This window comes from Vicia villosa, unplaced genomic scaffold (genome assembly GCF_029867415.1).
Source record: "Vicia villosa cultivar HV-30 ecotype Madison, WI unplaced genomic scaffold, Vvil1.0 ctg.000089F_1_1, whole genome shotgun sequence".
Taxonomy (NCBI): Eukaryota; Viridiplantae; Streptophyta; class Magnoliopsida; order Fabales; family Fabaceae; genus Vicia; species Vicia villosa.
This window is the reverse complement of record NW_026705008.1, coordinates 1,011,457-1,038,836: the sequence shown is the minus strand read 5'-3', so window position 1 is coordinate 1,038,836 and position 27,380 is coordinate 1,011,457. Positions and strand designations below refer to the sequence as shown.

The 27,380-nt window shown below is 37.0% G+C and overlaps 5 protein-coding genes across 5 annotated transcripts; 2 read left to right on the top strand and 3 right to left on the bottom strand.

Annotated features, from left to right (window-relative positions):
* Window positions 1–337: 337 nt before the first annotated feature.
* On the bottom strand, window positions 338–2,129 carry LOC131623913 (uncharacterized). Its single transcript, XM_058894908.1, has 5 exons — window positions 1,758–2,129; window positions 1,346–1,473; window positions 1,041–1,237; window positions 729–949; window positions 338–442 (listed from the first exon to the last, which is right to left on the bottom strand). The coding sequence occupies exons 1-5, from the start codon at window positions 2,127–2,129 to the stop codon at window positions 338–340; spliced, it is 1,023 nt and encodes a 340-aa protein (XP_058750891.1).
* Window positions 2,130–6,174: 4,045 nt separating this feature from the next.
* On the top strand, window positions 6,175–11,137 carry LOC131623950 (uncharacterized). The gene is made up of 7 exons (XM_058894956.1): window positions 6,175–6,461; window positions 6,707–6,797; window positions 7,211–7,326; window positions 7,467–7,526; window positions 7,612–7,677; window positions 10,570–10,775; window positions 10,866–11,137. The coding sequence occupies exons 1-6, from the start codon at window positions 6,405–6,407 to the stop codon at window positions 10,765–10,767; spliced, it is 588 nt and encodes a 195-aa protein (XP_058750939.1). The 5' UTR covers window positions 6,175–6,404; the 3' UTR covers window positions 10,768–10,775; window positions 10,866–11,137.
* Window positions 11,138–13,606: 2,469 nt separating this feature from the next.
* LOC131623883 (hypothetical protein At1g04090-like) lies at window positions 13,607–16,282 on the bottom strand. Its single transcript, XM_058894881.1, has 2 exons — window positions 16,059–16,282; window positions 13,607–15,794 (listed from the first exon to the last, which is right to left on the bottom strand). The coding sequence occupies exons 1-2, from the start codon at window positions 16,165–16,167 to the stop codon at window positions 14,203–14,205; spliced, it is 1,701 nt and encodes a 566-aa protein (XP_058750864.1). The 5' UTR covers window positions 16,168–16,282; the 3' UTR covers window positions 13,607–14,202.
* A 4,383-nt stretch (window positions 16,283–20,665) lies between these two features.
* LOC131623949 (uncharacterized) lies at window positions 20,666–25,087 on the bottom strand. The gene is made up of 8 exons (XM_058894955.1): window positions 24,879–25,087; window positions 24,634–24,754; window positions 24,473–24,553; window positions 23,233–23,281; window positions 22,906–23,002; window positions 21,625–21,677; window positions 21,459–21,521; window positions 20,666–21,290 (listed from the first exon to the last, which is right to left on the bottom strand). Exons 2-8 carry the CDS (start codon window positions 24,744–24,746, stop codon window positions 21,012–21,014), a joined length of 735 nt encoding a protein of 244 aa, XP_058750938.1. The 5' UTR covers window positions 24,747–24,754; window positions 24,879–25,087; the 3' UTR covers window positions 20,666–21,011.
* Window positions 25,088–26,496: 1,409 nt separating this feature from the next.
* Window positions 26,497–27,141, top strand: LOC131623912 (uncharacterized). The gene has a single exon (XM_058894907.1). The coding sequence runs from the start codon at window positions 26,497–26,499 to the stop codon at window positions 27,139–27,141; it is 645 nt and encodes a 214-aa protein (XP_058750890.1).
* The last annotated feature ends 239 nt before the right edge of the window (window positions 27,142–27,380 follow it).

Sequence of the window (27,380 nt, the reverse complement as noted above, 5' to 3'; positions counted from 1 at the left end):
AAGGAACAAATTGCAAGGGCACCCGACAAACAAGCATAGACAAAACTTTTATCTAAGAAATATTTAGTTACCTAAACACATGTTTTTTAAAAGTGATTTTTTCATAAGCAAAATGGATTAAAAAAAGAGCACAGGGGGTGCTAACCCAAGAGTACAAATAAAAATAACCAACCACCAACAAGAAAATCCAACTATGATGTCCCAATACACATGGCCGGATTAACACGTCAATTCGCCCAAACAAGAGAATCTCCTACCTTATAAAAAGAAAGGAACCATTCCTAAGCAACAAATTTAATCATCCCAAGGGTATCAAAATTAATTAAAATACCTCCATTCAAGAGAATCTCATTCCTACAACTCCAAATACCCCAACAAAAATCCATCCCAAAAATCCATCTAGTGTCCACCACAAAACGGGACTTACAAGCCAATTCAAAAGCTAAAAGATGATTAAAGATCTTACCCGTAATAGTAGAGACATTAATGTCGAGCCAACCACAAAACTTGCTCCACCAAAACCAAAGAAACGGGGCAAGATTCAAAGAGATGATCCGTGTCTTCCTCCTCCACCCCACAAAGGGGCACACTAGATTAAGCAGACCCGATAAAATATGACACTTTGACAAAGCCACCATAGTGGGAATCTTATTCAAAATAAGCCTCCAACCAAAAATCAAGACCTTGTTCGGAATCTTTGTCTTCCAAAAATAGGATAAAACACTAACCTCCTCAACCTCTAAGCGATGGACCCGATAACTCCCCTCCAAAATCATGTCATAAGTAGCTTTTACAGAAAAACCCGTGGAGTTTTTCCACCAAAAGTACGAGTCTGCGATACCCACGGTAGGCTTCGACCCTCCCAAAGATGTAACTAAATTCTCAACACGTTCCCCATCCTCATCATCAACAAAACCTTCACGGAAGTTAATACGCCACTCCCATGAACCTGAAATCCAAAAACCATTATCACTAATCTTAGCACAAGAGGGCTCAACGGACCGAAAAAGAAAAGGAAAAGCGGTCACAAAGAGGAGAACATCCCAACCGCCTATCAAGCCAAACATCAAGTCCATCACCATACCCTAACTTGCAAGAGATGGAAGAAGGAAACCAATTTTCCAACAGACTCGTCCCCCCCGAACCGAATGGACACAAATCTTTCCACCAAAGAGAGACCTTGTTTCTTCTACGAGTCACCGAAACGGAGAGCATAACTCTTCTAATGTCACCGTACCTACAAGAAAGAAGGTTAGTCCATAAAAAATTCTCCTCACACAAAATCCGCCACCTCCACTTGCAAAGTAAAGAAAGATTGAACTTCCTGCAATATTTGACTCCTAACCCACCATCCTTATTTGGCAAACACACCTTATCCCAACCAATCCAATCAACTTTTTTCTTATCCTTTGTTTCCCTCCATAAAAAGACCATTTGAAGCTTAATGATCTCCTTAATAGCAACTTTAGATGCCTTATAGAAAGAGAAGACATAAATTAGAATGCTATACAAAACCAGATTCAAGAGAACCACCATACCACCAATAGAAAGAGGCCTATTTTGCTACGACTCCAATTTTCTTCGCATCTTTGAAACTATCAACCTCCACACCTCCCTCATCCTAGAATTGACTCTCACAAGAATCCCCATAAAAGAAAAGCAAGTAGATCCTACCACACAATTAAGGAAAGTTGAGGCCGTTCAACAAAATCTGGATCCAAGTTCACACCCATAAACCAACTCTTCAATAAATTAACCCGAAGACCCGAGACTAATTCAAAACCCTTAAGAATAATTTTAACGCTCCACAATTTATTCCACGAGCCATCACTAATTAAAAGAGTATCATGGAGCATCTTAAAATGTAAGTCTTCTTCCGCCTTAAAACCCACACACTCACCCAAACACGAGGCTTTCCTCATCAAAGCCGACAAACCTTCTGCCATGAAGAGAAAGAGAAAAGGAGAAATAGGATCCCCTTGTCGAAGACCCTTCGTCACCGCAAAGTCTTTAGTTGGACTACCATTAACAAGAATTGACACAGTGGTATTGAACATGAGCGATTCCATCCAACTTCTCCATCTACCCCAAAACCCATCATCCTTAACAAATATCTCAAATAATCCCATGCGACATAATCATATCATGCAACTCTTCTTATGCCTCCTTTATAAATCCAAAATTTTGTTAACAACCAACACAACATCCAACATATTCCTTCCCGGAACAAAAACCGATTGACAACTCTAAATTAGCTTTCCAATAACCTTATTGAGCCTAGAAGCAAGCAACTTAGCTAAAATACGATACATACTACCAATAAGAAAAATCGGTCTAAAGTAATTCAAGGAACTAGAATTAACAACCTTCGGGATTAAGGCTATAAAGGAAACCGTAACCACTTTAGGAAGAGTAGAAAACTTGAAGAATTCATTAACAAAGTTCAAGATATCTTCCTTCAAGAAAGGCCAACACACCTTGTAAAACCTCATATTAAAACCATCAGGACCCAGACTTTTGTCACCAACAGAATTCAAAATAACATCTTTTACTCCTGCCTTAGAAAACTGAACCTTAAGAATTGTCGACTCCTCATCAGACAACTACACCAAATCGATCCCATTTAAAGATGGCTGCAAGAAGGAAGTTTCGAAAAATATCTTCTCAAAATGACCCATATTCTCCTCCTTTACCAACACCACGCAATCTAACCAACCCGTCACCGAATTCAACCCGACTAAAGAATTCCTCACAACACATTGTTTCAATGCCTTATGGAAGAAACTGGAATTTGAATTACCTTCCTTAAGCCAAAGTGTTCTTGCCTTTTGACAAAGAACATTCTCCTTAAATGAATCGCTTTACAAACTCTACTCGAAGCCATCGACTGATTAATGGTCAAAACTCAATATCCATCGGTTCATCTCCCACCATAACAAAGTCAAAAGCATTAAGATCTTTAAAAGCTTATTCCTCTTGGAGATTCAAGAAACCAAAAACATCCACATTCCATCTTCTGAGATTATCTCTTAAGACATTTAATATTTCCTTAAAAGGAAAAAGCATTTTCACACCACAAGGAGCCGAACGCTAACAAGATTCCGCAAAACTAAAAAACTCCTCATGCTTAGTCTAACAGTTATTTTTTTTTGAATGATTTAGGCCCCCAATTTTTAACATTACCCTTAAACCATATATGACAGTGATCTGAAAGCTCTATATTATCAATCACCTGATTATCAACCTTCCACAGCCCCAACATACCGTCACTAAATAAAAAAGGTCCAACCGATTTCTAGCCGCACCATCAAGACTAAACCACGAAAAATTTCTACCCACCACCGCCACATTTATCCCCTCCAAATTCTCAATGAACCCATTGAATTCCTCCATTTCCCTAACATTTACAAATCGCGAACAACCCCTTCTCTCCTCCTCCGATTTAACAACATTAAAGTCACCACCCACACACCATTCCCCCTCCGGAAACTACCCTTACAAGCCAAAAATCCCTGCAAAGCTGCCTTTTTTCTAAACAACACGCCACATAAACATTCACAATATATAAATTAACACACTTCCATCACACATTCAACCCCACAAAACCCTCTCCTGTAAATCTGAAAGAGAGATCAAACATACCTTTTCTCCACAAAGTAAAAATGCCTCTCGATCTACCAATAGATGATTTGAAAGTCGATTCAACATTCAAACCACCCCACAACTCATAAACCAGTTTATCATCAACCTTCTGTAACTTAGTCTCTTGAATCAAGCAAAAATCAAACTTTTCCTTCCTAATTAACTGGCTGTTCCACTTCCTTTTAATAGGACAACCACACCCCTTCAGATAATAAGAGATACCTCTCATAAGGAAACTCTAACAATATCAACCTTCTGGGATAAAGTGATTCCATCCCTAATCTCCAACTCCATAATTGCATCAACAAAAACACCATCAGACCCTTTTCGAACAATCCCAAACGCCATCGCCTTGGACCAGAGTTTTAATGCTACCTCTTCAGAACAATCCTTCAGAAGTCTATCATTTTCTTTGACAAGACAAGAATCAGAAATCTCATCAGAAGAAACTGAAAGACTCCGCAAAACAGCCGCTCCCGAAACTCCTTGATGGCTTTTTGAACCTGACCTTTACAATAGTTTTCCTTCTCTCTACAAAGGCTCAAAGAACGGACGAGAAATTTCCATCTTCGTCCTTGTATCACTATAACTAATTGGAACATAAATAGGACGCTTCACCTTTTTTCCATAAACATTTGGCCCAAGCCCTTTTAAAGCCAAATCAAATTGGTCCACACATGCTGTAACAACCTTACCTATTTCCAGCCATTTCTAGATTGGTACAAACCCCTTTCCAACTAAAACAACCAAAGAGTCCAAAGAAGCTGTGGGACCCGCATTAAAAAGTTGTTTCCTCATAGCATCTGAATCTACACCTGTCACTACCCTAGTAGACTCAACACATCCCTCATGCAAATCCAACAAATTAGGGCTAAAATACTTCCCCAGAAGTGGCTCAGAAGAACTTCCTCCCATATTCATGTTAATTGTTCCATCACCATTAATGTTAGAAAAAGATGGATCAACTTCCGTACCATCCTCGAAACCCTTCACTTTCGCACCCCCAGCCCCCACCACACCACCCATATCCACCACCACCTCTGCCTCTGATTCACTAACACCACTGTCACTCCCATCATCAAACTCCCCCATTGATGCCAAGGAATCATCATCTCCATACGTCGTCTGCACAAATGAAAGCTCCAAAGGGAGTGGTGATAAATTTGAAAAACACATCACTCCAAACATGACACGAAAATCCAAATAGTCTAACCCATGTAACACGCTCATCATCACCACCCCTAGTTCCATCTCTTGACCTCCACAAACCAGTTGCCCATCCAAGATGCTCCACTAACAATGAGGTCATCAAGCTCCCCATCACCACGATCCTCGAAAAGACACAACCTTGCTCCCAATGGAGGTACCTTAACCCTAAAATAACCTTCCATGTCGAAGACATCTTGGATATTGTAGGTTAAACCAACCTTCTCCACTTTCCCAACAAAAGCTTCGTTGAATCTAATGAAATCTTCCTCATCAATCTTCTCATAAACCAACTGATATGAAGGAATCGCCGATGAAAACCAAAGCTTCATCTTAGTCGCTACCACGTATGATCTTCTATCCCTGAACTTATAACCTCCCTTCAAACGCTCTTCCTTTTGAAACTCCAATCCCAACTCAGAAGGCTTCGAGACACCCGAAACATCCCGTTATGGCCACTAGAATCTTGGGAGATTGACAAAAAGTTTTTGCTTGCCCAGGAAAATATTGTCTAACTTGATCGCCATCATATCAACGTCGCTAACCTCAAAGAAACACACAAAACCAAATCTTCGTCCATGTTTGTTTTTCCGCGCTGAAATAGTCACCTCATCCACCACACCATAGTCTCCGGAAATCTCGTACAAAATATAGTATTATTTGAATGATTTGTTTTTGTGGGGAAGTATTCTCGTACAAAACCAAATCTTCGTCCATGTTTGTTTCCCCGCTTGCGATCATGTCTACCGCTTTTAGCGAAGTCCCACTTACTCAGTTGCTTATTTGAATGTTTTTTACCACCCACCCTGGTCCATTCGTTCTTCGTTACCCCCAGTCCCTCTCTCCTCCCTCCTCCCTCCTTTCTCCTCTCTCTCTACTCTCATGTTTCTGTAAGCTAAAAGTGATTAATACAGAACAAAGACGACTTCAACACATGTTGGATGACATTCATAACCAAACATCCTAAAAATAAATAATTCCTTTAAGACTAAAAAAACGACAAAGATGTGCAAGAGAGTCTTCTCTTACTTTGTGGTACATGAAATATTTTAAGAATGAGATAAAATTTCGAATGCTCGCATACCCGACATCCACTTTTAACACTTCGACCACTTCCCCTAAAATTAATAATTTAAATTCTCAAAATAAATTAAAAAAAAAATTTTAAATTCCTAATTTTTGTAAAAACAAGCTATGATTAGCTTTTAGTATAAAATAATCATGCATGTCCTTTAACCATTTTTTTCACAACAAACAAATGATTGAATAGTCAATTTCACAAAATATAGTACTATTATTTTCCATATCTAAAATGTTTTAAAAATCGAAAAGGTGAAAGATTCCATTCTGTTTTAGCTAGCATCATAATAACAAGGTGCTGAAAATTCATTTTTCCAAATCAAACGCAACAGGGAAGGTAGAAGGAAACGCAATTCAATCCAATTCCATTTCCCTTTCCTTCCCTTCCCTTTGCATTTCCTTATTCAAATACCTCTTTTTCTGTTTCCAAGAATCGTATAATCAATCAAACAACGATTTTCTTCGATTTTGATCTCATGGGTCAAGCTTTTCGCAAGCTTTTCGATACCTTCTTCGGCAATACCGAGATGCGGGTAACCATTCTCTTCCTTCTCAATCTCACTTTTTTAAAAATTGTTTTTTTTTTTTTTGTAAATTAATAATATAAGAACAATAAATGTATTTTTTTTCGTAATGATGCTGATTTTGTGCTTGATTATTATTAACTTGTACCTAGGATTAGTAAAGTTTAATTTTTTTCTCGAATTGTTAATATAGTTCTATTTGCAATATGGTTATAGGTTTGTTTTGTTTAATTGTTCAATTTGATGTGGTTTAGGTTGTCATGCTTGGTCTTGATGCTGCTGGAAAAACAACTATACTTTACAAGCTTCACATTGGAGAAGTTTTATCCACAGTTCCTACAATTGGTTGGTTTTATTAAACTCATAATAAAATTTATTGTTTCCTTTGTTAAAATTTCTTAAAGATACATATCTTGTTGTTAATTAATGCTAATGAAGTTGTTTTAGCAGTTATAGTGGAATATTTATTAGCTTCTTTTTGTTGGTTATTATCTACTTGGTGGGTTGTTTCTTTGTCTGTTTTGAATATGTTTGTGAGTTGAGGTGTTTTATTATCCTCTTGACTGTGATGTTGACATGTTATTGTACCGGATTTCTTTATGATGGAGTTCGTTTTCGTTCGCGTGATGAAAGAGATTTTGGCTTATGTAATTAATTGTACTGAAAATATCTGTGGCTGGTTTGGTTAAGAGAAGGAGAATTATAGTTAGAAATAACCCATGCGTTTCTTGAGGCTTATTAGTCTGTATGCATTGTAGGTTTCAATGTAGAGAAGGTTCAATATAAGAATGTTATTTTCACCGTTTGGGATGTTGGAGGTCAGGAGAAATTGAGGGCACTCTGGAGGCATTACTTTAACAACACGGATGGCTTGGTAAGCATTGATTTCTCTGTGTCATTTGGTTTGTAAAATTTTCCTTTTGCTACAAGCATTCGTATTTTCTATATCGGACTGAAAAGACAGGATACGGGTCTAATGTATCAAGGTTGATACATATGTGCTTGTTTATGCAGATCTATGTTGTTGATAGTTTGGACCGCGAGAGAATTGGGAAAGCAAAGCAAGAATTTCAGGTGATGGAGTAAAAAACTTACTGCACACACACACACACCATGATATTCCCTTCAGACTTTGAACTTATCTATGGATTACGTGCAGAATATTATAAATGATCCATTTATGCTCAACAGTGTCATCTTGGTGTTAGCCAACAAACAGGACTTGGTATGTGTATCTTCTTGACATGTGTTCTACTTCTTTTTTCTGAATGACCTGTAAAGATTAACCCAAACTCTAAGTATGTGAACTGGTTGACATTTTTTAATACTATTAGAGTTAGGAGAATGTGCTATAACTAATGCATTTACCAATGCCAACATTGCAAATAAGGCAGGTTTTATATCAGGCATTCAAATAGTTGCAATGTTTGGAATTTTGTTGGAAGGTTTAGGATTTCTTTCCCTATATAATGCTCGTTGGCATAAAAACAATTCTGCACCTTTTGCTCCTGAATTTGCATCTAAAGAGATATTTGTATTCTTCCTAAATTTCAATGTTTATCTAAAGAAATCTTTGTATTTTTCCTATATTTCAATTTTCCCTCCAACATTTGTGTGGCCGGTACTCCCTCAGTCTTATTATAAGTGTCTCATTTGAGTTACCCACCGTTCTATACAATAAATAAGGAACTAGTGGATTAGGGAGTACTAAATAACACAATTCTTTTTCCCTGCAAATAGCTGATAGGTAGCTTAGATAATAAGAGAAATATGAAACTTAGTAAGCTTGACAAATCTATATCTATACTGTCTGTGTAATTCCTATAACTGGTCCTCCGTGTGATCATTCTGACTCAATTTTGATCTTGCTGCAGCATCTGTATTGATTTATTTTTTTGCTTTCTGCTGTCTAAAAAAGTTATAAGAAAAAAAACTTGCTTTAGGACATTCCAACTTGAGTGTAATTTCTTTATATCTTGAGGTAGGTTAGTGAATACCCAAGTGTAACTTTTTCCAATACTCTTGTGTCCTAAAGTTATTGACTATCAGCCATAGCGGATATAGTGGCGGTTTTTGGACTTGTCGCATTGGTAAATATCAGTCAATATTGCGGGTTTTTGGCTCTGCGTTACAAAGTTGATGGTATGTTGACTCCGCCATTAATAGGATCCATTAAGAGAAAGACCCAAATAGAGAGAGGGAGAATGCTGTGCTGACAAGTTAGGTAGAGATAGTGGAATGAGTTACACGTGAGAGGGAGTATATGGGGTGTGTGGGAGGGAAAGATAAAGGAGATTCAATATCATTTTGTACTAGAACCTTAGGATTGGGTTGGGCAAAGGGAGAATTTCTTCTTCATTTGAGGAGCTTTGCTTTGGGATAATGGGGAATTTATTCTCTGTCAATATTGCGGTGTGAATTAACCATAATTTGTTCATTAACATAAAAACAAGGAATAACGGTATCGGTATTGACATCTATCAATACCAATTTGTTGCAAATATTTTTGCGGTCGTGGAGCGTTTATTAGAATAGGGTGACATTAGTATGACCCATTAAGAGAAAAACCCAAATAGAGAGAGGGAATGCTGAGCTGGAAAGTTACAGATAGTGAAAGGAGTTACACGTGAGAGGGAGTATATGGTGTGTGTGAGACGGAAAGATTCAATATCATTTTGTACTAGAATCTTAGGGTTGGGCAAAGGAAGAATTTTTTTTCTTCCTTCGAGGAGCTTTATCCTAGGATTATCAACCAACCATCCAATCAAGTCTTATCCCACTAAGTGGGGTCGGCTACATTGATCGAATTCCGCCATAATGTTCTATTTAAGACCACTTTTTTATCCAATGCGTTAATCTCGAGATCTTTCATAATAGTTTCTCTTATATGGTTTCCAACTTTCACCTCTAGGTTAGAAACACTTTTCCTTTTGATGAACTTATATTCCACATACTATGTTTTACTTTTGCTTAGTCAAAACCATGCGTTTCTAAGACTTGTCTCCAAGTCTCCGACCTCTCCAAGTAGGACTATATTATGTGCAAAAAACATACATCTCGTTATTAGCTCTTGGATGTGTTATGTGGGTACATCCAAAATTAAAGTAAAAAGGTAGGGGCTTAGAGTTGAACCTTGGTGCACTCCTATTGTAATGGGAAATCTTCCGTCTTTCCACTATGTGTCCACACACTAGTCGATATCCATTCATACATATCTTGTATAGTTCAAATATAGGCAATTCTAACCCCTTTCTTCACTAGAGCTTTCCACAAAATCTCTCTAGGCACTCTATCATACTCCTTTTCAAAGTCAATGAAAATTAGGTGCAAGTCTTGTTAGTTCTCGATATTGCTTCATCACACGTCGTAGTAGATAGATCACTTCCATGGCCGACCTCTCAAGCATAAAATCAAATCGATTTTCAGTAACTTGAGACTCTTTTCTTAATATGCGGTCAATCACTCTTTCCATAACTTCATGGTAGGACTCCACTTATAATATTGAATTTATTCTCTGGGACTATAGAGAATTTATTCTCTATAATAGTTTCTTTTATCATTAATAATACTTTTCTCTTATCTCTTGAGTTGGGTTACTAGTTACTAACAACCATGGACCGCCATCTTCCATCAACAACACAGTGTAACTTAACATTTTTAAAAATTCAAGGCACACAAAAATGTATTAAAACAACAAACAGTTTTCCATTTTCTTAGCATTTTCTATTGATAAACTTTGTTTTCTTCTTGTCTGTCCAAAATTCTGCTCGACTACTAATTTTTTTCTTCTAGTGAGACTTATAGTTTTGGTTTTTCACATTTTGGTGGAATTTGTGATTTTTGAATTGCACGTTCAAGTTAAACTCATACTTGCATACAACTTAAATTCTCCTTGCTATCTTCTCCGTGTGAGCATGACCGACACTGTTTCCGTTCCCAATGTGTCAAGTTTCATAAATGGAACTTCTAACTGTCAAAAAACACCTGCTCTTTTGTATGATCATTGATATCCTTGTATTGTTAGCTGATCACTCCTCTTGAACAAACTACTTTGGGGCAAGGTTTTGCCTTATTTTAAAGCCTGGTTATAATAAAATGTTATCATATTCTTTTCCAGAGAGGAGCGATGACGGCAAGGGAAGTATGTGATGGATTAGGTCTCTTTGATCTCAAAAATAGAAAATGGCACATACAAAGCACTTGTGCACTTAAGGGCGACGGCCTTTATGAGGGTTTGGACTGGTTGTCCTCAACACTAAAGGAGATGAGAGCTGCTGGATACTCTTCATTAGGCCTAGGAACTTCATCTTTCTAGTTTTCTGGGTTTGAAATATCTTCTTCATCTTTCAATCATGAGTTACCCATTTATTTATCATGTCATTACATTTTAACGTATATTTTATTCTCTTGTAGGTATTTTGGCTTTGGGATTTTGCGATTTCCCGACCTCTCATTTACAGTTCTAGAATACATTGATTGGTAATCAAATTCTTTGGGTTTTATCTGGAGCTGACGGAGAATATAGTTACTTGGCCTTTCAGGGTACATAAAGATATGTGACTTGCTATGATTATAGAAGTTTGTACATGTCAAATTAACTAAATTCTGTTACTGTATTGTTACTCCACGTTAAGTGCGTGAATATTGGATAAAAAGTCTTGGATACCGGCCGGATCAGTTGCTTATTCTCCCTTGATTTTCCCCATCTTACTTAAATGTTATTTTCTGTGTGGCTGTGACATTGGTGCCTTGATTCATAAAATTCATGATTCTGGGAAATACGTTGGGATTTTGCCACAATTTTCTGTTATGCTGCAGCAATGTGTTGTGTGTTTGCCATTACTTCTTTTTTTGCCTATCAGAATGCTTTGTATATTTGGAAACTGTTGCTACAATTAAGGATGTGCAAGGTTAACCATACCATAGAAACCAATCCACTTTCTGGTTCACGTTTATTAAACCAGACTATTTTTTTCAAAAAACTGGCTCACAGTTGTGAACAGTTTCTGTACCTGTTTTTGATTAAATTCTGGTTTACACTCAAATTGGTTTTAAAACTCGATTATTTGCAAACTAGACTATATTTCATTCTACCTAGGTATGGGTAAGAGTTCAATGTTTTTCAAATGTGAATCTCAAATGTACCAAACACATTATTTTATACAAGATTTTGTGCATTCTAGTTCATAATCTTTCTTTTGGTTAAAAAAAAAAATTCATAAAACGCATTAATGCAGTCTAAAATATACAGTAAAAGTCACACGGTTGATACGTTTCAGATTATAAAATCTTAAACATGCAAAACACTGTCTCAAAAAGGGTTTGGATTATAGGACCAGAAACATGGAAAACACCTTCTCATCATGTGTTTAGATTCTTGAATCTGAACTTGTATTTTATGGCAAAATGTATGTTTTATTGATATTTGTACCTTCAAAGTTCAAACTACACAAACAAACAATAACTATAACATGACATTAAAAAAAGTAATATTATAACACAAAATAAACATAATCATAACCAAAATGCAACTATATAATATCATTTGCAAATACATAATACCAACAAGTTCTAAACAAAATAAATCCTACTAGGTGGCTCGCGAACTGCTCCCCGTCCTTGTACACCTCTCCATTGGCAAGGCATTCTTATTTTCCTTCACAATCTCATGAACAATGGCGTGCTTATAAAAAAGTAGAATAAATTTTTTTATTGAAGCTGATGATTTTGAAGTGTAGAATTGTGTTATCAATTATTTGTTTATTCCTACATATTGTATTAATAATAAAGTAATGAATAAACAAGATACTTCTTGAAACGAAGAAGATAAAAGTCAAATTTGATTTTAAAGTTAAGTATTTGATGATGAGTGCTCTAAGCAACCTTTCTGTTTTTTTATTATAATTCAGTCAAGAAAGTATGAGACACTCTTGAAATTATCTATGGAGATTCTTCCGAGATCGAATATAAATATCCAAGAAGATGAACCACCAAGTGAAAGAGAAGATCATCTTCACAGATAATATGATTTGACGCACCAAAATCAAGAATTCAAAAGCAAGAGATGACGATAGAGAGAACAAAATAGATGAATTACCAATGTGGATAACTGAAACAGTATAGTTCTAATTACTCTGACATTACCTGAGGAAATCATCGTAGCTTGCCGGAGAGCCCTGAAGGGAAGGTATGGTTTGAATAATGTCTAAATGATCAATTTGAGTTGCATTCACCTGGTGTGGAGACTTGTAATGCAACTTCAATGATCGTTTAATAGTACATTCTAGTCGGTTACAATACTCACACTTGGGACAGGGTTTAGAGTTGGATGACCTTTCTTGAAAGCAATTCGAATTATTTCAAAGTGATGGAGGGGCAACAAAAAGCTGAAGTAAATTTTTTGCAGATACTCAAGAGATGAATAACAGAGGTATAAGAGATATTTGAAATACTGACAGAACTCTAAATCTGATCATGAGTTATAAAGTATTTTTAAGGCAAGCCATATAAAGCAATGGGATGAAGAAGGTGTTTTGTTGCTCACATTCCTTCTTTTGTTCAGTTGTAGTATGTAGGAGCTCATTAACAAAGTGAAAGATATGTTGACGAAAGATCAGTTTAATATCAGGGCGAAGTGTGGACTTGATAAAAATGAACAACAGACCATCGATTTGTTCTTATTTCGGTTTCTGTATCAGACTTTGTAGTGAGATGGTCTTTATAACTTTGACTAAAAATCCATAACTTAATGTCACAGGCCCAACTATCGTACTTGGAATCATTCAATTTCTCAATAAAGAGGGGAGAGAAGAAGTAGTTGGTAAAAATACTCTTGGAAACCTTGACAATTCCAATAGCAACCACGAGTATCACAAAATATGAATGTTGTAATAAATTTGCGTAGTATGCGAAATTTTGCGTAAAAAGCAGAACTAAACTCACATTCTGGATGTTTAACATCCAACAGGTTACAAGAGATCAAAATGGTGAGTACGATAATATATAATAGGAAAGGAGCTGAAAATGAAAAAATACAAGAACATGTAGAAAATGAATAGAAGAATTCAGTAATCATTATCATTATATTTTAAAAGGAACATATTTGAGTATAGAGAGACTAAGAACAAAGATGAAATAGCTAAAGAATTGTGTCAAACTTTTCCATTGATATTATAAGAATATATATACAAGAATAAACATCAAAGATTAGACTCCAACCTCCTACAATTACTCAAGAATATACTTCTAATGTTAATCCTATAAACATTCCTACAATAGCTAATGCCTATCAATTGGTTAAAGATATATGATATGTTGAGATTTCCTCATCTATAAATCTATAAAAATGGAGATTACAGCTACTATAACACATATTTAACAATATATTTCTCATAATCCCACCTCAAGTTGGTGCTTCAAAATTCTAAATGCCCAATTTGTTGAGGAAATTATAGAACTGTCAGATGCTCAACGCCTTGAGTTGCTTTTGGCCTTTGCAGAATATGCACAACTGCACGGGCCCTTAAAACATTTCTAACACGTGTTGGGTATATGATTCTTCGACTGCGCCGGCCCTTAATACATTACTGCATTTTTCCTGTAAAGTCTCGTGCTAAATAAATTTGGATCTGCAAAACATGTTGAATGCCAAACAGAGGAGGCAATGAGTGTAAGAATTCTCATTCGTTTCAACCCAGTTGTGGTGAGAGATCTGCTACTATTCCATCAATAGTGTACAAATCGTCAGATCTCACCATCTCTCATCTTGTATCCAGTTATTTTTCTCTTTAGGCCCAGTAGGACCTTCCTCACCATACAGCTCCAACGGAAGCTTGTTAAACAAGTTTCTCATTGAAGACCGAAGCATGTGAGGAAGTGCGTTGATAATCTTATCTAATTCAGTTTTTGAATCATAAACAATTTTGGGACCCCACTGTCTCATAAACTGCAACCAATTAGGCTCAGGGACAGCATTTCCAAGATATTCAGCCGCAAAAATCTCATAATGGATACTCGAATTCACATAAAAGTTACTACGAACAGCGTCGTTCCTAATGCCAAGCCCTAGTTTTGAAGACCCTTGGATATATGTTCCAGGACGAGGGTAACTTGCATGTCCACTTTTTGACGAGTAAACAATAGCTTTATTGCCATCAATATAATCCAAGTCACACGCGTCCACCCATTCGCCGCCACTATGCTGCGAGAAGTATATACTATAGAGCTCTCCGGCGAAGTTGCATATACGAAGCGTGAAATGCTCCCAATCCCCAACATGCTCTCCAATCTTGCTCAAAGGTATACTCTTAAGTCCAATTTTCAAAGTGGCTGGCCCATTGAAGGGACAAAATATCCACATTGCAATGTCTGTAAAAGTCCCACCAAGAGCTGGTTTCACATGAATATAAAGCTTTGCACTTTTTAAGTCCCCGCGTTTGACGAGATCCCTCCGACCATCATTGGGCAAGTCTATCCAAAATTGGCCATCATTTGATCCTCCACACGGTAAATTTGAGCCGGCTGCATCAATTCCCTCTCCTGCAGACTCACCCTTTTGGTACAAAAGGGCTCCGTTGTTGAAAAACCAATCAACAGAAGAAGGCAAGTAAATTTCCTTGGGATGAAAGAAAAGAGTAGGCCCATAATGCTCAATAAGCCCGTGAATTTGTTGCAAATTAGGCATTGATGGTAGCGCAGGATTCAGGTTCTTCAAGCATGCAACAGGGTGCTCTTCTCCATTACTCAAACCACTATTGCAGAGAAAAGTCCCAACAGAAACACCTTTCCCTAGCATGCCACGGTCACAGGGTCTTGAACTCCATACCTGGAATGAACACTCTGGAATTCTAGAACTAACAGCAAATATCACACGATAAGGTTCACATTTATCAGTTAGATCAGCACGAACACAACACATTTCATCCAACTCAGGCTTGTTAGGTTTGTTTGAAACAAAGTATCCAACAGCCGTGTAACCTTCGGGAGGTTCAGGTAGCCAAAAATAACCACATCCACTCGAAATTTCAAGACTGCCAGGCTCATTCGAACTCCAAACCAACTTAAAATCAACAGGATTCCTCAAAGGAGGTAACTTTTCCTCATTAGTTTCGGTCATGCAAGTTCGTGCTTCCTTCGCGACAAGTACAAAACCCCTTAAAGGCTTGTCACTGGTTTGACAATAGTGACCAAGGACATGGAAACTGTTAGGTATTCCGACAGGCTTGTAGAATATAACAGCTTTTTTAAAGTCTAGTATAGCACTGCTCCAAATGAAATCAAACCGTGTAACCTTGGAAACTTCAATTTCACCAAGATTCACAACTCCTGATGCAAAACCTTGTCCTGCTATGACATAGACAGAATAAGATACTATGCACATTGCACAAAAACAAATTAATGTCACTGCCAACAAATAACAATCCACAAAGTTGTAAGTTATAGATCAAAACAATTCTCCATAACTCTTGTGTATAACAAAAAAACAAAATTTCATATGGTTACCGTAATGGAAAAATGAAAAAAAAAAATGCAAATTTCACGTTCATATGATAAAAATATCATATTTTTTCGCTGACCCAGTAATGAATTCACAGAAAAAAAACTAACCTTGAGGCCATTGAGGGAGGGGTGAAGGAAGAGAAAAGATTTGAGGGTGATTTGGAAACGACTGATCGAATGTAATTGAATTCCAACAAAAGCACGTGGAGCCAAGCATCTCCACTTCTCATAGATCGCCGCACAATTCAAACATTTCTTGATTACCGACACTTTTTCATTTGATTTTTTCAACAATTGTTTTCCCTCAAGGAATCTACGATGATGCTCTTCTTGTTTTTGTTTGAAAAATACTAGGTTATATTATAATATACTGCACAACGTTCATGCATATGAATTATTTTTTTTTCTTTTTTTCACCGACGCTAAATATTTGATTTTTTTTTAAATAATCACATTTTTCAAAAAAAATTCTCAAATAACCCCCTTTTAAAATTAATTCTATAACTAATCACTTTTCAAAAAAAAAATTAGCCCCACACTGCATGACGCATGCTCCTCTGTCATGACATGTCGTGTGACGCATGCATATACTACTAAAGTACAGTAGTCATTCTATGTGACTACTCAATTGTTTTGGTTTTTCTATAGAAACAAATATGCATCTCCACCACTTTCCACACATCTTTTTATTTCTTTCTTAAATATGTCTTCCAGTATCCCTCTAATATTTTCACAAATCAAAAGAGATGTTCAACTTTTTTTTCGGCAACAAAGCCTCCAATGAAGATTAAACTTTGGAATATGCAGACATTCGAGCATTTTGAGAGTTGATTGATCAGATGGTTAGACTGAGACATTCAGGACGGTGAACAACTTAGAAGAATTGATAGGCAAGTTACGGTATCCAATGAAAACAGAGTAACTCGTTCATGGAAATATGTGAAAAATGACTATGACACTCTTATGATGATGCTTGGACTAGCTAGCCGATATTGTCTTGATGGTTGTAATCTCATAGTTATTATGATGTGCTTAGTTATTTTATTTATTTATCGTGTTGTTATTTTTTTCGTGGTTGTGTTATGTTATACCCGAATGTTAACTTGAATATGAAATGAAAGTATAACTTAAATTGAAATTTCTTGCTTACAACAAATAAATTACATATCAAGAATGACATAAAAAATTATGTTGAGAGCTAGACCCAATATTCGAACAATTTTTTCAATTGTGTCCCGGTTGACGATATATACTGCATAATCTTATCATTTTATTTATCGTATCCATTTCGGTTCGAATACGGGTGCTGTTAGGGCGGCCCTTTTTCTTCCTTCGCATGTGGTCATTGTGCCAAACAATGTCCCCTTAATAAGCAGGACAATAATCCTCCTTTGCTACTACCGAGAACGTATTGATATACATATTTAATACATTTTCGACATTGTAAACGTGGGATAAATATCTTCTAGGATCCAGGCGAGAATGTGCACATGCCGCTATGACGTGAGAGCAAGGCATACGAAAGACTTGAAACTTTCCGCAATCGCACCAAACTCTATCTCGTTCGACCCGATAGTACCCATTTTACCTACCCTCATTATGTTCCATTGTCTCATGTACATTGAATCAACCTTTAATACGTCAATACGGTAACACCATGTGTGTTTCCTTTGGCAGTTTCCTCTTGAATAAATTTCATATAGCTTTCACTAAACAATTGCCCTGATTGTAACACTGATCGCCATTTTGAACCCCTGGTATCAAATAGTGACCTCAACCTAAAATATGTTGCTCTAATCAACGCGGTTATCGGTAGGTTTCTGATGCCTTTGAAGACCAAGTTCATTGATTCCACTAGACCTGTTGTCATGTCTCCCCATCGTTGACCATTGTCAAATGTCTGAGTCCACTTCTATACTGGAATGTTACCAATCCACCTTAATGCATCTGCATTTGTCAACCAGATCTCTTCGCGATAGTGCTGAAAAGATGGCTTTGTTAAGGCATATGCCGCATTAATAACCTTTTTTCGAAGTGTATTGACTTTTATCTCCCTCATGAATTTAGAGCAATATTTAATGCAATAGACATGCGTCGAATGGAGGTTCTTGTCAACCATTATCAGGGTTAATGTAACTACTCTCAATAGAAAGACGTTTGTTTGAAATCAAACAGAAGTTGGGTGAAGAGCAACGTGTAACTAGAGGTTCTTGAGAAAGAAATCCTAGCCACCAGACGTCTTACCTTCAGCTATAGCAAAAGTAATTGGAAAATTATTACTATTGTCATTTTGTGCCTTTGCCATGAGTAAAGTTCCTTTATAATTCTCGTACAACCAGGTTCTATCAATCTGTATAATAGGTTTGCAAGATGCAAAACCTTCGATACATGGTTCATACGCCCAAAACAATCGATGAAATATTCTATTTCCATAAACACAAGTTCTATATGGCGCAAATGTCGGAAGTGTCTCCAAACTAATAACAGTTCCCAGAGCATAATACTTTTGTCTGGAGACTTTATCTAAGTCTCAACCATGACCATGAGATTAACCCTGAGGATGTTGTAGTTTAGACTACAAAAACAGCAATCATCAGGTTCACTACTCTGGAGATGCACCACAATGACCGTGTGAAACTGCATTTCGGCCTGCAGTAAAATATCCCATAACTCCCTACATGTTTAGTACAATAGCATCAATTAAGAGTCGGTGGCCAATGGGGATTTGGTGACTTGAGGGAGTTTGCTAGGGTACAATGGAGGCACTGACATGACCTAGTCTTAAACGAACCAATCAACAAGGAAGTTTTGAGACCAATTAGGCATTATATGTGTTGGTATACATCAGTTTCTACAAATTTGTATCTGTCTCGGAAGACATATTTGGTCGACCCGCGCCAAAGAGCTTCATCAAACGTCCAACAATCAACCTCATACGCCCAACAACCAACCCCACAACCGTACCGAACCCAACAACATTGCCAACCACGCAAACCCAACAATATTACACCACCACATCAACTCAATCCTAACAACCTTACACCACCACATCCACACACACAAACTCAAAACCAAGAGCCTGGTCTAGACCACCACCAACAATATGCTTCCACCACATCGTACCATAGCACCAGTGACACATATAATTCCTCCTCTTCCTACCATAGCATCCAACCAATGTGCAGCCAAACATCACACCACTACAACACACATCCATCACATGTCTTTGAAACACCACAAGAACCATTACTTTGTTTCCACAATAATTCAACATCTTAATTCTACCAGCCACCCCACCCACCTTATCCACATTTAACCCAACCAACACGACCCAACTTCGACAACATGGGCACCGACCTCTTTGGAAGCAATGTAAATTGCGGAGAAATGGTTGAGGAGTTGTATGATCCAAACGATGTTCTAGGAACATCACATCAAGCATCTATGCCTCAAGCGACTCAAAACAGACCTCAAACACCTCTGGGAAATCAAAGGTCTCAAAGACAAATACGAGACCATTTTTGTTTTATCCGTGGGCGTTTGGGTGGACGGGGATGGGGTCGTTAAAAAAATATCCAATTTTGTGTAATTTATTGTTTCAAGTAATATTATTATAATTTATTTTTATTTCAATTTATTAATTATTTTTTATTTATATAATTAAAAAAATCAAAACAACTGAGTAGTGACACAAAATGACTATTGCACTTTAGAAGTATATGCATGCACCACATTGCATAACATGATAGAGGAGCATGCGTCATGCAGTGTGGTGCCTCCTCTTTAAAATACGTGCATGTGCTACACAGAGTGGCTACACCTTTGTGAGGCAAATTTTTTTATTTATTTAAAATGTGGTTAGTTTGAGAATTAATTTAAAAAAGAGTTTTTTTATAAAAAAAAATTGATTATTTGAAAAGAAATAAAATATTTGCATGGAATTACAAATAAAAAGCATTTCATATTGACATAAGCTAATTTTGATGGAAATTAATTTAAAATATAAACAGAAAACTCTCATATATTATACAGTAGAAATTTAATGTTCAAATATGTTATAAGGATAAAAACAAATACTCATTCACCCATTCTTACCAACAACGAAAAAAAAATCATTCACCCATCAAAAATAAAAAAACAAATATTCATTCTCATTTACTCGTATATCAATTAATTATTTGGTCAATTGATTATTCATTTATTTAATTTAATTATTAATGACATTTTTTTCAATAATAAATAATAAGTAATTTTGCCAAATGTACAATTACTACTATGAATTTTAAAAACGACATTTAAAAAACTAACAAAAATTTAACAATAGAAAAAATAGAATAATTAATATTTCTATTAAACCTCAATAATCAATAGAGAAGCAGCAAAATAATTTTCCTGGATTGGTGCTTAATAATAACTTCCATCAGCATACACTCCTTTAAATTTGAAGATTTTTATAATTTATATTGATAATTTTTTTCCACTACCCTGTTTATTATTATAGCTAAGAAAAATAAACATCAAGAGTTGAAATACGCTTTTGGAAGAAGAAACAATTGTGTTTATGTCAAAATACACATCCATACAATACAAAACTGTTTTTTTTTTCCTCGAGAAACTATCTTTATCAGCTACCACGTGTGTGTATAAATTAACACATCAAGATATGAAGAAAATAATACCATTATCTTCTTTACTGCTCCTGTTATATCAGAATTTCCATTCGTGTATAAGAACATAATAAATTCAACTTTTGATGATATAAATGTTATATCAGAATTTTTTATAATATAACTTGAGTACAAATTAAAAACACGTTACAGTGAGATATTCAAGCTCATGCTACCAATACAAGCATAACAACCAATAGATACTAAACAGGGACATTGTTCTGATTTTAAGTGCTATGAAATTCTTAGCTCTAACTATCACAAGAGCAGAGAGCTTAAATAACACAATGACCTCACCCCTCCTCATACACGTCTCAGCATTTGGAGTTCCTTGCAAGAAAACATCCGAGTCTATGCTTAATTAACAGTTTATGGATTTAAATATGGATAGTAATCACGAAACTTGTGCATTATTAGCATTTGGCTCAGGATCATTTTCTGATGATTTAGCATCTTCAAAAGTTTCCATTTCAATGGTCACATCATCACCCGCATCAGCGTCAACCATTACTTCGTCATTGTCTGTTACCAAAGGCTCAATACCATTTTGCGCGTCATCAGATTGCTGCTCCTGCTGCTTTTCACTTGGCTTCTCTATGGCATTAGTCTCTTGTACTGGTTCTTGAGGATATGGATCAGTGCAGATTGTCAATGTAGATGTAACTAAAAAATTCTACAGAGAGAAAAACCATACGAAGTCAAGCAAAATGTTTAAATAAGTTATCCACAATTCAGGTGCTACCAACCAAAAAAATGAATGATTAACCATTTACAAACAATCTTTAATTTTGTTAAGTAAAACATTTGAAAAACAGTGCACATGTCACATTATGATGCATACCTTTTCAAGAGCTAAAGCAAGCTTGGAAAGATTTGGATAAATGTTTTTTGCGTCCAATAGAATCTGTTCAATACAAGCTATCAGACAACAATGTTCTGTATTATCATGTTAAACTTGACGAAATTTGGAGCCAAGATATAATATTGCACAACGGATGAAAGTTTACCTCACAAACCCTTTGCAACGTAAATGGTGGGCCATCAATAAAACACGTAAGTGCTGAAATTCAGAAAAGAATTTCATAGTTAATTATTAAAGATTGTACCCAAAAAATAATTAATACAGCATTTAATAGTAACAGCTTCAAACTACTAAAAGAATATAAGCATCAAGGTAACATGGCATATGCAACCTAAAAGGAGATCGTTATTCAAGAGACTCGTTGCAGGTGAGTGATTAAGAAAGAACAGGATCTGGGCCTAGTCTAACAAAATTGGCATCCTAAAAAAGTTTGGCAGCTAAATGACTGTCGCTACTTCATTATGGCGTCAAATAGTTTTAAAGTAAAATTGGAAATCAGTATGTGTGGGATACTCATGCCAATCACTAGGAAGTTTATGTATAAACGATACTCTTCTAAAAGTTTTGGTTTCATTAAGTGTCAGTTAATCTCCGTTCCAGACATACATGTTGGCCAACTAAAAAGTCAACTATTGAAAGAATTCAAATATATTTTTAAAATAAATGTCATTATCTGTAACATAGATGTTTCTCTAAGAAAATTTTGTTACAAAATAATGTACTATTCTATGTAGAGATGACAGAAAAGCCACTTATTTTACCATTAACAGTTTGTATATTTGCATCAAATTATCCGCGTAGGTATTATTATTACACATAGAAATATGACACACTGGTAGCTATGGCCAATGTTTTGAAAACCGGAAGGCGGGTCAGTCCAGTTCAACTGGGAACTGCTACAGTCAAGACTCCAAAACAAGTATCAGAGTAATTGACAAGTTGAACAGATCCAAAATTTACTACCCTTAGATGCACCAGGGGAGAGATGAGTATGAAACATTGCTCCCAAAACTTTAAAACTGATATTTCCAAAATACATTTATTAGTTTTTGAAAAAGTAATTTAATAGTTTATTTCAGAATTTAGGTTGGATCTAACTCATCCCTACAAGACCGGCTTGAAAGGTGAGGATTGCCCCGACTTACAAACACAACACAGCCATATCTCTAAGCAATGTGAATCTTAATACATCCCTTCAAACCCAACACAACGAAGGTGTTGGAGGCTGCAATGAAGGCAAGCCAAATGCCGCTAATAAGGCGACTAGGGGCGGACCTGAAGGCAGAAATTTTCCAACAGTTTTGTTCACTTACTAAAGACTAATAGAATATTAATATAATTTTCAATATTTTAAAAACAATATTAAATTCTCCCAATTGATGTCTATAAAATTGAATGATACTAAAAAAATAGTGAGATACCATACCATCATCCAATTTGTGGACCAAATCAGAGTAGGATTCTCTTAGTGAAGCATATTGCTGCTCACTTGTCATTTTTGCCTCAGGGTACTCAGACAATACCTGTACAACAATTAAAAAAAAAAGATGAAAATATCACGTATTTGAAGCGGGATGTATGAACAATAATTAAAAAATCCAATAAACTATATATGAACAACAAAAAATATGAAAAGCTACATGCTAGCATACCTCTAAGAATTAACATAATAATATGAAAAGCTACATGCTAGCATACCTCTAAGAAATAACATAATATAAAGAAGAATGCATGCTAGCATACCTCCCCATACCTGCTTCAGCTGAAATGATAGCATACTCTTGAGATTATCCCAGTCATGCCTGTTATACAAAAATTCACCACACTAGTTTTTAAAGTGCATTCCATCTCCAAGTCAACTATCTTTCAACTAAGCTACTGTAGTGAATACAATGATAGTGGCTTCTGAATAAATATTAGAAAGCAATTTGCAAATACTTTCGATAAAAGCATACTTTCAAAACCTCAAGGACAGAATGGTGAGGGGAAAGATAACATAACAACAACATCCACAAAGACCTCATAAGCTGGAATCAGCTGAATAGATCAATCAATGCCATAAAAACCTAGCATGTATTACACCCAAAGATACAACAAAAACAAGAGCAACCAGGCCTTGTCCCACACTAAGTGGGGTCCGCTACATGGATCAACTTTCCCGAGGTCTTTCTTAATAACTTCTCTTATAGTCTTTCTAGGCTTTCCTCTTACTCCAATTGTTTGACTTCTCTCCATCTGATCTACTCTCTTTACCATTAAATCTACATGTCTTCTCTCTACATGTCCAAACCACCCGAGTCTATTTTCCGCTGTCCTCTATACTATAGATGTTACCCCAACACTCTAATATTTTTCATTTCTAATCCTATCATGTCTAGTCTTACCACACATCCAACGCAACATCCTCATCTTTGTTGAACTTACACCCAAAGATCAACCATTCATATCTAAACACTTCTTAATAACCAGTTTAACCTTTAATATTTCTTAATCCCCCTCTACTGGATGCTTCTCTATCTAGTCAGCCCTCCTTACCAAACCCAACATCCTCTGGCAACACAATGCAATGAGGCTGTATCGGCACTATAACGATGTGATTCAGTGTAATTAAATACTCAGTATTCTCCATATACATTTCAGGCTCACTAAAGCAACCAAACAAATAAATAATTGAACAATATCATCATTTCAAAGTGTTGGAAAGTCGTTAATTTCCATTTACAATTAAAAGTCCTTTAGCAAAGCAAACTTAACTGAATCAATTCAAAAAGGCAGTATTGCTGCAATTGGAACTAAAAGGAATAAACAATAATTGTATGAGATAAAAGGATCACAAATATCATAAAATAACTAATTATCATAGTCACAGACTCCAATATTATTAGTGCAAAAACACAAGGTAGTTAAGTCAATGGCACCAAAAGGCACATCTACATTTCAAATTCACGCAAGGAACTATCATCATCCGTTTAAAGCGCAAAAGTAACTCTCACCAGAACCTCCCGGAGGATGCAATAGCTTGTAGAATCTGAATAACTTCATCCCTTGAAACATGGTTTTTTTCTTCAGTTTCTCTAAAAAATCAACCACAGTAACAAAATTTATACCAACAGTTTCTAAAACAGAAAAACGAGCGAGTGAATTAGCAAATCACCTGTGATTAGAAACATCGGCCACCGCATCGACCACCGCGTCGTTGGGTAGAATATCGGCGTCAGTTGAAGAAACCGGTGCGTGCTGCAAATTATCGTGTGGTTGCGTCTCCATGAAAAGCCCTAGAACCGCATTAAGTTAAATCAAACTAAATTAATCACATAAATGGTCAATTACCGCTTCTCGGTTGGGAAATCGAACAGTGTAAGCATTGTACGATTAGATGTGGTGGAAGAAAATAGATACCTATATACGATGTCGTTTTGAAGATTTGAAAGTGAAGTGTTGGTGTAGCGTTAGTTGAGATTTTAGAAGGTTGTTCCGGTTTGCACTTGGCAACCTCCGTCACCGTCAGCGGAGGAACTGCGTCGTGGTGTGTGAGTGTTTGTCCCTCTGTATGAGTTGGCTTTTTTCTTGCCGGGTTAATGGACTCCCTTCCGGGCCTATTGTCTATTTTATCCTAACACCCCCACTTCATCCCACAATTTCTCGATTTTTTCTTACCAATAGTTGAAATTAAAATACATCAATAATCAAATCACAAATAACTAGATTTCATAAATGAAAAATTATGCACATTGAGATGACGCATACACTTAATTTAAGGAGATGCGTCAATTTATTTGACGCATGCACTGCATGTTAGACAACTCAAATGACGCATGCATGTATTAGGAGGATGCACCATCTTAGCTGATGCATGAGTGTATTTGCATTTTTTTAAAATAATAAAAATATTTAAAAATAAAACTACAAAAATTAATAATATTAATTTAAATAAACGATTACATGGTGGGAATGTAAATTACAGCAAGATCTAATTTTCGCCGTCCTCTATGAACTTTCTGTTGCGGTTGGGTCGAGGGTCCTGTAAAGTCAATGCGATTTGAGTCCATGAAATCTGTTAGGTCATCTTATCCAAAATATCTGCTTTCGAAAAGTCGGTTACTCATGTTCTCAAAGTTTGGTCATATTAGTGGAGGTATGGGCTCGATGGGTGGTCGGTAGCACTAGTCGTTTGAATAAGTGGGTGTTCCAGGATCAGGATTCTTGCAAAGGCCGCGATCCACCAAGGTGAAGCTCCTGAAGGATATCCCATTAACGTACCCGGTAACATCCATGAAAACTGGCCGAGTATACAAGCCGGAAAAGGCACTCGCGTGAGTATCATCTGGGTAGACGTGGTCGGATGCCGAGAAGCCACGACTATGTTTCAGTCGGGTACTCGAGTGGGCCGCGTACCAAGAGAATACGCAAAGGCGTAACACAACTCAGATGTAACGTCTCACGGTTACACATAAGTCAGACGTAACTGACAAGTGAATAGGTCATCAATGAACCTTGTATTCAATGATTGCACTACGTCTATAACGTTGGAATGCCAAAGGGTACTTCTTAAATGAGGCATTGAAGGCCAAACTAGCTATAAAAAGGGGCTCCCGCCAGAGGGATAAGCAAGACACACTTCTTGGAATTCAGTGATCAACTCACTACTTCCAAATCCCCTAAAATACGTACAAATACCATCCATTCGAGCGACCTTCACCTCTGAGGGCAGGCTCCATCAAACTCAGTTTTTTACACAAGAACATTGGTGTCGTCTGTGCGAACTCGGTAAAGTTTTTGTCCCAAACCACACTCCCAAGTAACAATGTCAGAAACGCCACGTGACATGGATCAACTCCTGAATTTAATTGACGAGCTGCGCCAGAGCAATGATACACTGCAGGACAGCGTTCAACGGCTGCAGCTTCAGAACCAGACTGATCCTTCTCCAGAGGAGGAGCCTTTCGAGGCTCAACCCCTCTCGCAAGAAATCTAGGAAGATACAGTGCCAGAGAATTTCTAGCCACCTTCTCTCGCTATGTATGACGGGAAGTCAGATCCTCAAGAGCATGTGATCGCTATTAATAACCAAATGGAAGTAATCGCCCCCACCGAGTCTCTGAAGTGCAACCTTATGGCGGGCACATGGAAAGATGTAGCTTTGAGATGGTATATGATCCTTCCCCAACAATCTATCTCCAGCTACCAGGATCTCACCAAGAAGCTGGTTCAACACTTCTCGGCCGTTAGGCGTAGGAAAGTGTCCACTACCATCTTGTTCACAGTCCGGCAGGGCCCCTCCGAGTCCCTCAGGGAGTATCTCGCACGATTCAACGAGGAGACTACTAAAGTATCTCACCCCAATCAGGAGTTGTTCGTAGGAGCTTTTCAGCACATACTTATAGCTGGGCATTTCAACGAGTCACTAGTCCAAAAACCGGAATCCAACATGGACGAGATCATAACCCAATCCGAATGCTATATAAAGAGAGAAGACGACAATCGCGAAAAGAGAATCCGGGATTCTGCTATAAATCTGAGGCCCCGAGAAGGAGAATCCGGGAAGAGGGAAGCTCCCCGGGAGAGGCGAGATGAAAGGCCTTCTCAAAAGCCACTCCAACGACCCCAGCCGAGGGAAGAGACTCATAATGCTCTTAGTTCCATCGTCGGAGATATATTCTGAGAAGTGGCTCACTTGAATATCATTCATGATCCTCTAAAGCCTAGAAGAGCCAACGCCGTGCTCGGCGACAATACCGAGGAGTGGTGCAATTATCATTGCCTTCGGGGACGTACCACTGATGATTGCAAACAACTGAAGAAGGAAATTGAAAAACTTATCCAAAGGGGACACCTGCCAGCCTACATGAAAGACGATCGAAAGAGGCCGCCTAAGAAGAGGGAACCGGAACCTGAGGGCTC